Below are 15167 nucleotides of genomic sequence, written 5' to 3'. Positions count from 1 at the left end.
AGCTTTCACAGTTCCTAACTGTGCTCCGACAGAATCTCCCTTAGGGCCTTGGTGTTAACAAGACGATGTAAACGTCCAACATTTACCGATGAGTACCTCCACTGGCAATGGTCCCGAACAACCCGCTCTGATACCAATTGTTGAAAGCTTCGACGAGCCCAACACACCCACTATAGAGGACCTAGGTTATACTAGACTCACTAGACTAACACTTTGACGTTGATTAGCCTTTAATTTTATGAATCCTTAGTGCACAATAATATTTAGGCGACAGTGTCGACCATATATCATTCAGGCGGTATAACCGACCATATATTACTTAGGCGGCAGAGCCGACCATATAATAAAAATAACACAAGTGCACTAAGAACTCAAACACGAACTAAGGCTTAACCGGAAAACTTAACAAAGAACACTTTTATTAATACAAAGAAACAACTACAATATTATGGACTCAACTCACACTCTTATTTCTTCACAACTTCTACTTCTAACTCTTCTTCACTTCTTACTTCTTCTCTACTTCACATTTCATTTACTCACTCCTTTCACAACTTGATTACAAATGAAACTCCTCACCCATATTTATACTTGTCCATGAAAGTTTCTACACACTAGATATTTCCATGGATAAATATCTAGATATTTCTCACCTACAAATATCTATATTATCTAGATTTTTCTACGTATAAATATCTAGATATTTTCTTTTACATATTAATATCTAGATATTTTCTTATACATATTAATATCTATATATTTTTCCATACATATTTACAAATTCCATATTATTCCAAATTTGCATTGTATTTTAACATCACTGTTTTCTCCTTTGGGTCACATTGCTTAATTAATGGTTTTGGGCCACGGGCGGATTTGATGAAGGACAGACGGGTCTAAGTATATCGCACCGATAACATTGTGGAAATGTTATATCTGAGATCACATAATTTACGCAATGTTAACTAAATTAGGCAAGTAAATTCGTTACTTCAACACTCGAGCAGTGAATAATCCGTCAATCTAGTAGTAAAATAAAACGAGTTCATACCTTCATAGTAGTTGTAGCATATAATAATAGAATCATAAAAATAAAATCATTTGGAATAAAATACATTATATTATATTTATATGTGATATTAATGCTGCGTAATAAATATATAAATATCATGATACAAGTAATAAACTGTAGTAATATACTATCAGAACCTGTTCATACAGATCCTTCTGTAACGGTCTCTCATCACATAATTAGAAATTTAGAATACTGTTTCTTTTATAAAGACTTTTTTGCTCCGTTTGTCCCTGTATTATACTCATATTGCTAACAGCGTTCCTCAGGTTTATTTTTCGTCTTTAGAATCCTTTGTTTTTCAAAAATTTGCAATCAACATCCCTCCGTCAAACTTCTGTTAAATAAGTCCGTTAAATCTTGACATGTGCAATGCATGTGAGGGTAAAATCATCTTTTTATCCATCTTCTTCATCTGAATTTAAAGCTCCCTCGTTTATACTTTCTCTTAATAATCGTATTACATGCCACTACACCAACAAAAAAATGAATTTATCCCAAGTTAGAGTTGTTCTCGTCCAACAGCAAATTAGCTATCTTTTTTTTTTTTAAACGGCAAATTAGTTATCTAACTGAATGCAGATGTAATGTATTTAGTTTCTCATCATCTATCATATACTTTGTCAAGAGAAAGTATAATCTTCCATATAAATTTAGAATAGTATCAAGTCATAATTTTAATCTTTTCGAATGTATAAGTAGTCAAACATCTGATCTGTTACCAGTGGAATCACTATAAGATTTCGAGTTGATGAAATTCAAGACTGTACAACCTTTTGTGCATAGCCTCTTGTCATATAAGACCTTTTCTTGCTCGGGTTCATATAGTTGTCTGCAACTGTAGTGAGGTTTATGACAACATTTGGCGTAATGTTTGAAGCTTCAGTTATCAATAAGGGTGTCTACTATAGGTGTCCATCTATGCATACCAAATTAACTTGATTGAACATATTCTATGGCATACATGTTACATGTGCATCAGTGATGTTATATGTTCTTACTCTGCTTCTATTTGGAATTTGGATAGGAAGGGAATTGGTATTGTAAGTGCATGTGGCGGAAGTGGGTGGGGCGGTGGAGGAAGAATTTCTCTTGATTGTCACAGGAGGTGATATATGAAATTTGTTTTTTTTACCCCTAAAAAATTACTATTATAATTTGAAGTAAAGCAAATCTCAATAAAAATAAGGTGACTAATGGATATACTTGATATGGGATATGAATATGAAAAAAAAAAAAAAAAAAAAAAAAAATTAATTGATTTTGATTTTTAGGGATGTTAGTAAAGTTTGATTTGAAGATTTTGGTAAATTGATTAGGGTTTGTAATTTTGAGGAAGAGCAAGTTGGGCAAGTTTCGAATTCAAATGAAGAATAAGGGTAAAAGACGATTTTATCCTCACATGCAATGCATATTTCAAGACTTAACAAACTTATTTAACACAAGTTTGACGGGAGATTCTGATTGCAAATTTTTGAAAACAAAGGATTCTAAAGGCAAAAAAAATAACCCGGGGGACGCTGGCGTTAGCAATATAGGGTATAATACAAGGACAACGAAAAAAAAAGGTCTTCTCTAAATGATTGTTACATTTACCGATCACATAATCAGCACTAATCAAGAAGCCGCTCAAAGACGCTCCTCTTATACATCTACTTTACGCAAGTAAACATGGTCAAGGCCGTATTAGTAACAAGATGCTCATTCTTGCCATTATCGTCTTCAATGTCTTCTCTCTAAACAAGGCCAAAACCAAACCTCAGATTCACAATCTATGTTGTCTGCGACTTGCATGACCTGGTATCAGGGACCCACATGGAATAACTTTATCGGGTGCATTTATCTTGCTTCCTTTCCCTGTTTTTGTCTTTTCCCACCTGAACTTTTATCAGATTTGAAATTTGTGTTTTTTCTTTTACCGCCTTGTGACGAGTTTCCAGTATATTTAGAACGACCAAAAGGTTTTAATTCTTTCTTTCTATGAACAGACTTTTCTCCGAGTGAAAATTTACGAGGCCCATTTGACCCATGTTTATCTTCTCTCTTCCTCTTTCGGTTATCTGATGTATATTCCTTTTTGGCAAAACCCCCAGCAGCCTTCGGTTTTTTCGTTTCCCCACTGAAAAGATCATTAGAGGTAATTTGCGTTTGCAGTATAACTTATATAAAAAAGATCGTGGGAACTTTCGACCCATTTGAACCCTAGCTAACATCTTCAGTAGACTTAATTGGGATAAAATGCTACCCAAATAACCAATTCATAAGTACATGGGTGATGCGTCACATTGCCACTTTTAGTATAAGCTAGTTAAGCATATGAAGTTAAACCTGTTGGTAGTTGTATCAGATGATAAGCCTGCATCTGTTTCGGTTGTGTCAGCTTCCTGGCAACTTTTCTTGCTTTGACGATTCTGAAATTCAAGATAACCTCACTTATATATGTAAAATAAAAAATTAACAATTTACATTATATGTTATGGGAGGTGATTCTCACACACCAGTTTTTGATTCATACACACCTAATTTACTATTATATGTCCTTACTTACAATAATAATGGAGGATCAACTCCCTAGATAAACTTAAGGATATAATCGTAAGTTTTATGATAAAAAGTGTATATGGATATAATCGTAAGTTTTATGATAAAAAGTGTATATGGATCAAAAAACGGATGCTTCTGCAATAAAATACCTCCAAGACATCCTTAACAAAATTGAGGTATTTCTCAGGTACAAGAGATTTCACTGATGCAGAACCACACTTGCGCATCATAATCTCCAGGATCACCGTTACCTGTAATTGAAACCGCATGATACGAGTAAATAAGATCATACTTGCACACAATATGCCAGCAACTGAAACTGTTAAATCCAAACAGAAATGCAGTTTGCTTGAAACATACTTTTGATTTAAAATGATGGCGAGAAACAGATGACCATGGCAGAAGTTTACTGAGGATGTCAGACAGAAAATTCTGCAAGTCTCTCACTTGAAGACTCAAAGCTAAGACCTTGAGGAAGCCTAAAACAGCCTGGAAGAAAATATAAAGCTAGATTCATCGAAGGCATAAAATAGGTGGCAAATTGAGCGGGTCGTGATAACATGCCACAAATGAGTACAAATTAATACAGTAAATTTTATACAGGTCTAAACAGTTGTGTACATAGGTTTGACCCTAAGCACTTCTTGTCCAAACTCCAAATTTTTAATTCCTTACAAATAATTAGTGTGCCTATAATAATACATAGAATATAAGAATATATTATTGATCTAATTATTAGCAAACATATATTTAGATAGAAAAGTTCCAACCCATTTCACCCGTTTCCTTTCAAAGAAAAAAAAAATTAATTACATTTTTGCCCCATCAGGAATAGAATGTAACTCATATTGACCCATTTAAAAGTCAGTGGGTCAAAAATCGTGGACTCTAGTATACATCCATTTCAATTTAACAATTAACAAGGTAGATAAAACTCACTTTTATAACTTCTATGGCTTTACTATGTAGCAACTCCAAGACAGATGGCACAAGATCGGGTATCAAATTGCATATCTTTGAGTCATTATATATCATTAAAGATAATGCAGAGACTGCTCCACTTTTTATGTGAGGAGATGAACCGGAGAGATATCCCATTATCTGAATAGTTACACATTGCAAATAGTAAGAATCATCTGTATGGCAAGTTATAATTAAATAAAAAACAAAAGACCAAACAAGTGTGTATTTCTCAGATTTATTATCAAACCTTATGAAAGACAAAATGATAATGTTTTGAGCTACTAATACAAGTTAAATAAAACGAGTGTTTACCATGCTGATAAATTCATTATAAGATCGATTGTCTAGTGAAGATGGTGATGCTTTTTGCAGGCTAGAGCTTATCACCAGAAGGATATCATAAGCCACTTTTCTACTTTCTTCTTTAGCCTGGAAATCAAAAGTGTTTAGGAATTCACTGATCAAATAATTTTTTTTGTTAACTTCATATATTACTTTAATTGCCTATATAAAATATATTCATAAAACAATTCAGTAGTAAAATATGTGAGTATGCCAAGTAGTTTCCAATCATAAGAGGCAAACAAAAAAGATAAAACAAATGATTGAAGTAGATCTTACATCTTTCAAGGTCACTATAATTTCGTTTAGCATACGAAAACCATACGTGTTCTCTCCATCCAAAGTTACCTACAGGAACGGTAACAAAACTAGCTGTTAGAGTGAATTTCACATGGTAGACAATATGGATAAATAATACTAAAGCAGCAACATCAAAAAGAAATATATTCATATTCATTAAAATACATAACTTTAAATGTCAAATAGGAAATCACTCTTTGAAAATTGTCATCAACAGATTGATTATTCCTTATGTGAAAATCGGTTCATCACGAGAAACAACGGTACACAACCTTGGTTAAAAAAGGCGCAAAGCAATCCAAGGCACTAAGGCAAGAACCTCGCTTAGATAAAACTCCAATGATGCATAAAAATTCCTTTAAATTGCTTTTTCATAACATTATCCACGGATCTACCTAATCAATATTCACACATCACATATTGTCGACTACAAGAAAACTTAACACATAATATGGCTTTAAATTGGCTCCCAATTAATTGTTCCTTTCTTCAACTTTGTGTTTTGATTTTTGACGACCAAAGCCAGCGTATGGGGTTATACATTTCAGAACTGTTATTCAGTTTTAGGCATGTTAGGAATTTAGGATGGGGTTAGTACGTAACATAGGTAACTGTATCAAAAAAAAAAAAAGTAAAAAAGCCTGACCAATACTTAACAATTGAAAATGAATTAAAATAAAACAAGAACTTCAGTGGGGAGTATAAGATAACCTCAATCGAGTGAACTAATAAGCTCCTGAAGCATGAAAACCTCCATCTTAGTGATGTAACATCAACAGGGGACGTCAAACCAAGCAATAAATCCGTAATTTCTTCAAACTTTGAAAAGCAGAACTCAGAAGATTTCTAAGCAAGTAGAAAAAAACAATTTAATCAGATTTCGTCAATGCTTTTTGATAGAAATATGCAATTAGTGCTTACCTTTTTGATAGACATAAGCAACTATTGCTTACCTCTAAAATTTTGTAAAGAGTTGCATATGCTTCCCTCTGTATGTTGTCATCCTTTTCCTGCACCCAAAAAAAATATAGTTAGACGGTTACATTAAATATTAATTTATAAAAAAACAAGAAATAAATTTGGAAAGATTCGGGTTCCAAGCAAACCTGCAAACTCTGTTTAATAAAATTGTATATAAGATCAATGAGATCCATGCTAGCTGCTCCAACAACAGATGAAGATAGCTCAAGTATCAGGCACCTGTATAAAGGTTAAACGAAGAAAACTTAGAGCTACAACTTTGTAGATTACTAGATCCAAAAAATGAAGACAAAGGACCGATTATCAATATAGTTATGAACCACAGAAGATTATATACCTTTTTGCATTTACTTTATCAAGAGAAACATTATGCTCCAATCTTTTAATTGATGAAAGAAAAATCTTTTTAACTGCAGCTGAATCAGTTATAAGTGATAGGCATCCAATGGTATCCTGGTACATAAAACAGCAAAAATAAGAAGTGAAATACAAAGGAATAAAATCAATTGGGAACATATCATCCATTGATCAAATAACAAATCATCGATTGATTATGTTTTAGTTATAACTAAACAAAACAAAGGAACTTTGTTCTTCTGTGTGAGTCTATAAACATCTGGTTAGAAGAAGAAAACCTGTTTATCAGACATATGCACTTAACTACATGAAGGCAAAAACATGGCTTGGCGACGACAAAAAGCAGCCAACTAACGTAAAGTTAAACATATGCCACATAAGACTAAACCATGATCTAATATTACATATTAACGTTAGTGTAGTTGGAACATCATGATAGTATATAATGTGAACACAATGCATTACATAGCTTTATGCCCTAAAGCAATGATAATTCAAGATAATTTATCAATGGTAACTCAAGATACAAGAAAATCAACTAAGGGTGGGCACCTACATAGCTTTATAACACATGTAATGACAACAGGAAAAAAATACATATATATTGAATCAATGTAGTAACAGCTAATATCATATATTCAGTACCCTCCTCAAGATTCTTTACACAACAGGTTAAGTGGCAAAAACTATAGAGAGGACAAAACGATCCTAACCTTTATAAAAGCACGCTTCTTCATTGAAACTTTGAGAAACACTTTGGTAAAAGCCTTAAGCAACTCCTCTGAACATGATGCCAGGGCCTTGATGTTTTTGGAAGCAACTTTTTTGGAATAACTCAGCTTTGGAAGTTTGGAAGCCACATCATCGTTGTAAGCATCACCAAGGTTCATGTTTTGCTTCACAAGCAGCTAAAAATAAATGCATATGAGAATAAATATAATTAAGACAATTTCATGGGGATAATATTACATCAAAAGTATCTGAAGATATTACCTGCAAGGCAATGGCAATATTTTCAAGCATATAAGCATCCTTTCTGATGCACGGTAGAATAAGATTTGCAAGGGATTGGAATTTTTTATGTGTGTCGTTTGGATAGCGACAGAAAGCAGGTAATAATCCCCAACAGCCACTTGCATAAGCCTGCAGTTCTTCTCCAGTTACTGACTTTTTAACTGGCATAAATAATTTATTCCAATATAAAGTTATCTTCCCCATATCATTACATGTTACCATTATAAATTTATAAAACTGATACACATTGGACCTAACGGCTTACTCAAATAGATGTAAGGAGTTTTACAGCAAAGTAATATTTTGATTACCGGCATTTGGCAAAAAAGAACAAAGAATGTTGTACATTGAGAGGATACCTTGTTGAGACGCCTCTTGAAATGATTCAGCTACAGGGACTATATTGTCTATAAAGAACCCTAAAGATGATCCAGAAACATAATCCTTCAAAACAGGTAGCAACCCAGTGTTTGAGCATGTTAAATCACTGGGATCAACAGAGATGGGTAACACGGGTAGTAATTTCTCGGGACCCATAGCAATCACAGCGGACCCCATACAATCCTGAAACTGTAATACCATAACAGAAAAAACTATATTAACAGAATGAATTCAAGTATCTCAGTTCCCACAGATGAAAACCTACTTCAAACAGACTTACGAGTTTTAGATCAGAACCATTTTCAGATGCAACTGCCATAACAGTGGAAAGCTTCAAAAGTATGCTCCCCATGTAAATATGAGAACTCTGCCCTAAATATCACAAACAAAGAGAAAGATCCACCATATTAAGTGCTTATGACAGAAACCATAATGCATAAAGCTAACACAATAATTAAAAAGGTATAACCACTGTCTGCATAGCGAAATAATAGAACACAAACAATACAATAGCCAAGATCAATATGTTTTAGCTGAAACAAGTATTATATAATGTTAATATTAATTATCTATGCAATTAAGTTGCAGAAGCAGCAAATATGACAATTGGATATACCAAGTTTTTCAAATAATGTAGAGATGACAGCCAAAGTATGCTCATTTCGAACTCCTCGTTTAGTACTAAGCGCTTTAAGAAGTGCATCACAAAAATACTTTACTATGTTTGACTTCTTGGACTCGACAGTAGTATCATCTGCAACTATTGTCTCCATACTCAAATGAGTATCCACCTCAATATGGCGATTAATCATTTCTTTTAAAATATTTGAAGCCTTAGCTGCAGTAGCCTCAGATGTCAGAAGACCTACATGTATATATGTGAAGTTAGTACAAGTACTGCATATAAATGTACAACTAATCATAGCGAATAAGAATTTAAATTTGACCTGTTATTGAACGAATAATTAAGGAATAATGGCTGTTCCATTTGTTTGCATCTCCAACTTGAAATTTAGTAAGAAAATTATCAAGTAAAGCTGCTGCAGAAAAAAGAGTGTCCACAGGGTTTTGTTTTGTAGACATATACGAAACAAGTGTTGTAACTATCTTTTCAGTATCAGGAATTGTAGATCCAGCTTCCAAAAATCGAAGTATCTCTTCCATAACATCAAAGATGTGCCTTGTTAAAGCTGAGAATTTAGCACTAATAGCACTCTGTAATTCCACAACAGCTTTTGATACCACTTTGCTTGGCAAACAAGGGATCAATAATTTCAATAAATTCAACATATGAAGAGCCTCTAAATGTTCACATTTTGATAAACTATCATCTTTATATCCATCTGCAGATTTTAATGCAACTGTTTTAACTGCCAATGATGTATAAGTCCTTAATGATATCAACACCAACTTGCTTGCCATTTTTTTAACACTGGAAGATTCAAAAGACTTGAAGACGTTCAAAACACAATCTTGAGCACATTTTCTGACCTGCAAGATGAAGAGAAATTACAATGTTATCTAGATGACTAAATGCCCATTTTATACTTTAAAACCACGTATAAAACAGTTGGAACAGTTGCTTTAATCAACGGTTCACAATGTCAATTTAATCATGGTTTTAATCCCGATTAACGCTCTGTTGACTGATTAATCGCCGTTGAATAAACTTTACCGATACTCAAGGCCAAATTTATATTTATCGCAATGGACATCTCACAAAAAGGATTAATCGCCGATTATTTTTGCAACACCGTGTATACGTACATGTGTCAAAACATACATTTCCATGATTTTAACTCCTGACTTACACTCTAACTGCTTCATGATAAGATTTAGTATGCAAAGTTGCCAATGTTACCAAGGAATCTATGTATGTGATGGATTCTTGCTATTGCATCACGGATGTTACCTATTTACCAACGTTGGACAGAAAGAAAAAACTTAAGGCTGCCTTATATATATATATATATATATATATATATATATATATATATATATATATAGGGGCAGGATCAATGGGGAAGTAACCAATCGGGGGGAAGCAAAATTTTTTTTTTTTTTTTTTTTTTTGGAATTTTTTTTTTTTCCGGCATCAAGATCACACGAAAATATGAACATTTAGAAGAGACACTTCATGATGAATGTTATTATTTAGGCGGGAAAACGATCGACAAAAATAACATTCAAGATAATATTGTTCGTGAAGAATATGAACGTTTTTTTCATGTTTTGTGAAGTAAAATTTAGCCCGATTTAGAGTTTAGGGTTTAGGGTTTAGGGTTTTGGGTTTATTCCATAAACCCAAAACACCAAACCCTAAACCCTAAAATAAACCCAAAACACCAAACCCTAAACCCTAAACCCTAAACTCTAAACCGTTCGTATTAAAAACTCAATCTAAATCCTAAATCTAAACCCTAAATCTAAACCCTAAATTTCTAAACCCTAATATCTAAACCCTATAAACCCTAATATCTAAACCCTAATATCTAAACCCCAATAGCTAAAACCTCAACATACGCTCGAAAAACACGATAATTGTTATATATTACTTCTTCGAGCATTTTCCCGCCAAAATAATAACATTTATCACAAAGTGTCTCTACTAAATGTTCATATTTTCATCACATCTATAATGTTCGTGAACAAAGTTTTTTCAAAAAACGAAAAAAAAAAAAAGTTTTTGCTTCCCCCGATTGATTACTTCCCCCTTGATCCTGCCCCTATATATATATATATATATATATATATATATATATATATATATATATATATATATATATATATATGGGCAGGATCAATGGGGAAGTAACCAATCGGGGGGAAGCAAATTTTTTTTTTTTTGAATTTTTTTTTTCCGGCATCAAGATCACACAAAAATATGAACATTTAGAAGAGACACTTCGTGATGAATGTTATTATTTAGGCGGGAAAACGATCGACAAAAATAACATTCAAGATAATATTGTTCGTGAAGAATATGAACGTTTTTTTAAATGTTTTGTGAAGTAAAATTTAGCCCGATTTAGAGTTTAGGGTTTAGGGTTTAGGGTTTAGGGTTTGGTGTTTTGGGTTTATGGAACCCTAAACCCTAAACCCTAAACTCTAAACCGTTCGTGTTAAAAACTCAATCTAAATCCTAAATCTAAACCCTAAACCCTAAATTTCTAAACTCTAATATCTAAACCCTATAAACCCTAATATCTAAACCCTAATATCTAAACCCCAATAGCTAAAACCTCAAAATACGCTCGAAAAACACGATAATTGTTATATATTATTTCTTCGAGCGTTTTCCCGCCAAAATAAAAACATTTATCACAAAGTGTCTCTACTAAATGTTCATATTTTCATCTCATCTATAATGTTCGTGAACAAAGTTTTTTCAAAAAACGAAAAGAAAAAAAAAATGTTTCCGCTTCCCCCCGAATGGTTACTTCCCTCTTGATCCTACCACTATATATATATATATATATATAATATATAACCAAAAAAATCTAAGAAATGGAATTACTGTTGGCATGACATTCTAAGAAAATGTTCTTCAATAGTTCAATACCTTGGGCCAAGCATAAACTCTAAAATGTTGAAATTGATAAAAGATACTACACCCTTAAAAGATTGACAGTAGACATTAGAATACATGTATAGGATCTTATCACATTTAAATGTCACTGCCAATATAGAGTATCTCAATGGAACAACTACATTGAGAATTCTGATGCTATAAGACCCATTCCTTTTTATTTGCTACTCTTTTGGGTATGATAATCACATGATCCTCAAAAAGGGTGTCAAACAACACATGAAACAACAATTTAAGCAAAAATGTAAAAAGCAAAAGAAGTACTCCTATAATACCAAACAGAAACTGCAATTACTAGCATGGGATATATATCAAAGAGAAATAAAAGGTTTAGATGTATTAACAGACTTTGGGAAGTTAAAAGGTGTTCAAACCAAATTATGAAAAACATATGTGAGTGTCATCTGAGATGGTATATTCAAATTCAACATAAGCATGTTGAAACACCAATGAAATGAATGATCTTTCGCGAGACAATAACAAAGCAATGTACAAAAATTTTTATAAGAACAGCAGGGAACTTATAGAAGAGAGAAATAAAGAGGCCGAGTGGGTTGAATCAGATATCCAATAGCCACATTCGCTATTCTATGTGTACTGAGCACTAACATCTTAACTAAATTTACTGTAACAAATACATAAATTAAAATATACAGTGTGTGTGTGTGTGTGTGTGTGTAATTAGAAGAGGTATAGAAATAAAAATATAAAAAAAAAAAAAAAAAGTAAACATGTTCAATCTTTCTATTTGAAGTCCTTGTAATTTATACAGCTAATAAACTGTACGAAGGCCATTTACCGAAATGGCGAAATGTAACCATACAGATACTATCATCATACTAATGCTAAAAAGCAGATACTCATTTGTACACTTCATTTATATCAACTATTATTCACATTACATAAATTAACAATGTAGAAACAATATACCTTTGGACGCTTATCAACCGAATACTTTAGAAGCATTCCAAACCCTAACTTAACCGATTCCCAATTATCCAAATCACAAAACTCTAACAAAACCCCCAAACACTTAACCAGCGCCCTAACACTTGAAACCGGCAAACCTTCACACTCATTCTCTACCAAATCAACCAAAATCTGCACCGCTTCAATCGCTTTATCCGCTGCAATAGACTTCTCAGGAACCAACGGCAACACAATAGCTAAAAACGACGATAAAGCAGACACTGCATCGGTATCCTGAGGTGTTTTGGAGGTGTTAGAGAGTGCATCAATGGTTGCAGCGAAGTATGAGAGTGGAGTTAGGGTTAGTGATTCTGATTGGATGATTGAGCGTGTGGCGGCAGCGGTTGCGCAGAGGTGACGGTGTTGAGGTGCTGTTGATTTTCCGTAACGGTGTAGAAGTTGCTGGCAAATATCGGTGTCTCCGGTGAAGGTGGTGCAGACGGCGTCGGTGGTTTCTTCCATGGATTCTCCGGTGGTCTGCGGCTGTTATGTTTTTAAATTTTAGCAGTGTAGGGTTTATTGAGGGTTTTTGATTAAAACTGTTTCGACCGGGTTAATTTACAAAAGGATTATATTATATTTATATGATTCAACAATTTGAAAGTAAACTTTACCACTAAAATAACATTTAAATACGGATAATTAGTATTGAAAAAAATTTTAGAACCCATTGCGTTTTAATTCGGGAATTGCCATTGATTCATGAACAAAGAAAAATGTCTTGTGTGGCACCCGCCGATAACAGGTAAGGAATTATCATACTAGCGATTCGCCCGTAAAAAAATTCGTTTACTCGTGAAGGCCCGTCTACTCGTTAATGAATAAAAATGCTCTTACTCGTGAAGGCCCGTCTACTCGTTAATGAATAAAAATGTTCACCCGTACCTGTAACCCGCGAATACTCGTGACCCACAAGCAACCCCGTGAGTATTACTAACATACATATCAACTAATCCGTGTTGACTGATATCCATAATCCGCGTATAAACCAACTAATAATTATGAATTCATAAGTATATATCTATATCTATATATCTATATATACTTTCTTAAAGCAAATCCGTAGGTCAAAAAAACTTTTACCTGTCGAGGCCGTCTACTCATTAATGGATAAAAATGTACAACCGTACCTTTTACCCGCGGATACCGTACCTGTAACCCGCGAATACTCGTGACCCACGAGCAACCCCGTGAGTATTACTAACATACATATCAACTAATCCGTGTTGACGGATATCCATAATCCGCGTATAAACCAACTAATAATTATGAATTCATAACTATATATCTATATCTATATATCTATATATACTTTCTTAAAGCAAATCCGCAGGTCAAAAAAACTTTTACCTGTCGAGGCCGGTCTACTCATTAATGGATAAAAATGTACACCCGTACCTTTTACCCGCGGATACACGTGACCCACAAGCAATACATATCAACTAATCCGTGTTGACGAATATCTATAATCCGCAAATATCGATCTTAAATGGGGACAAGGGGGTCGCCCGCCCCCAGTCGATTTTGAAATTTTAGTGAAAATTTTTTGGATTTTTCAACTTTGTCCTGGGTGGAATTTTTTTTTTTTTTGCCCCAAAACCTATATATTTTGCCCCAAAACTTTTAAATTTGCTCAAAAAACTATAAATTTTGCCCCAAAACCTTCATATTTTGCCCACAAACCTTCCAATTTTACCTAAAATCCTCCATTTTTGCCTCAAAACCTTTATATTTTGCTCAAAAAAGTTTCTACGGTTTTAAAAAAAATTTCGCCCCCATTGAAAAAAATATTGGTTCCGCCACTATATATATATATATATATATATATATATCATTAAGATAAAAAAAAATTTGGAGCGGTACCGATTTGGTGAAAAAGATGTGTTGGGTAAAGTGGGATCGGGCACTACTTTCTTACAAAATTGGGGGTTTAAACATTGGCCTCCTTTATGCAAACAACATTTTCCTAATTTGTAAATGGTGGTAGCGTTTCAAATCCGAACCTAATGCTTTTTGGGTCAAAGTAATCAAAAGTATATACGGTTTGGATGATGGCTTGTTTGTTTCTAACAATTGCAGGTAATCAAATGAAAGAAAAAAATGGTGTGATATAATCAGATCGGGCCTTACAAGATGATACAGTAGATATCAACTTCATGTCATCCTTCATACGGATGTAGGAAATGAAAATGCAACATGTTTCTGGCGTGATAAATGGGTCGGGGGAACCACCCTTCAACAGTCTTTCGGCAGGCTTTATAACAACCCGGAAATTTCCGACTAAATTTAAACCTAACTTTCGACAAATTCCAACGATTCACGAACAATTATTTGTAAATAATAATACATTATTATTAATTAATACTATTATTATTAATATAATATTTAACAATATTATCATTATCATTTACAATTATCATTATCAGTATTGTCAAACAATATTATTATTAATATTATTATTATTATTATTATCAAAATTATTATTATTTATCATTTATTATGATGATTATTAATATCGTTAACATAAATTATCATTGTATTTAGTATTTTTATTTAAGAATTATTAATATTAGAAATATCATATTTATTATTCTTATCTTTATCTATTATCATTATTATTATTATTATTATTATTATTATTATTATTATTATTAT

General features: G+C 33.0%; 1 protein-coding gene across 1 annotated transcript; it reads right to left on the bottom strand.

Annotated features, from left to right (window-relative positions):
* Positions 1 to 2560: 2560 nt before the first annotated feature.
* LOC139898706 (uncharacterized) lies at positions 2561 to 13045 on the bottom strand. Its single transcript, XM_071881466.1, has 18 exons — positions 12474 to 13045; positions 8902 to 9445; positions 8571 to 8819; positions 8235 to 8326; positions 7933 to 8143; positions 7553 to 7734; positions 7273 to 7467; positions 6540 to 6655; positions 6328 to 6421; positions 6175 to 6231; positions 5933 to 6067; positions 5201 to 5269; positions 4892 to 5008; positions 4556 to 4717; positions 3977 to 4105; positions 3766 to 3867; positions 3401 to 3483; positions 2561 to 3191 (listed from the first exon to the last, which is right to left on the bottom strand). The coding sequence occupies exons 1-18, from the start codon at positions 12972 to 12974 to the stop codon at positions 2912 to 2914; spliced, it is 3318 nt and encodes a 1105-aa protein (XP_071737567.1). The 5' UTR covers positions 12975 to 13045; the 3' UTR covers positions 2561 to 2911.
* Positions 13046 to 15167: the final 2122 nt, after the last annotated feature.

This window comes from Rutidosis leptorrhynchoides, chromosome 3 (genome assembly GCF_046630445.1).
Source record: "Rutidosis leptorrhynchoides isolate AG116_Rl617_1_P2 chromosome 3, CSIRO_AGI_Rlap_v1, whole genome shotgun sequence".
Lineage (NCBI taxonomy): Eukaryota > Viridiplantae > Streptophyta > Magnoliopsida > Asterales > Asteraceae > Rutidosis > Rutidosis leptorrhynchoides.
This window is presented reverse-complemented; position numbering and strand designations above follow the sequence as displayed.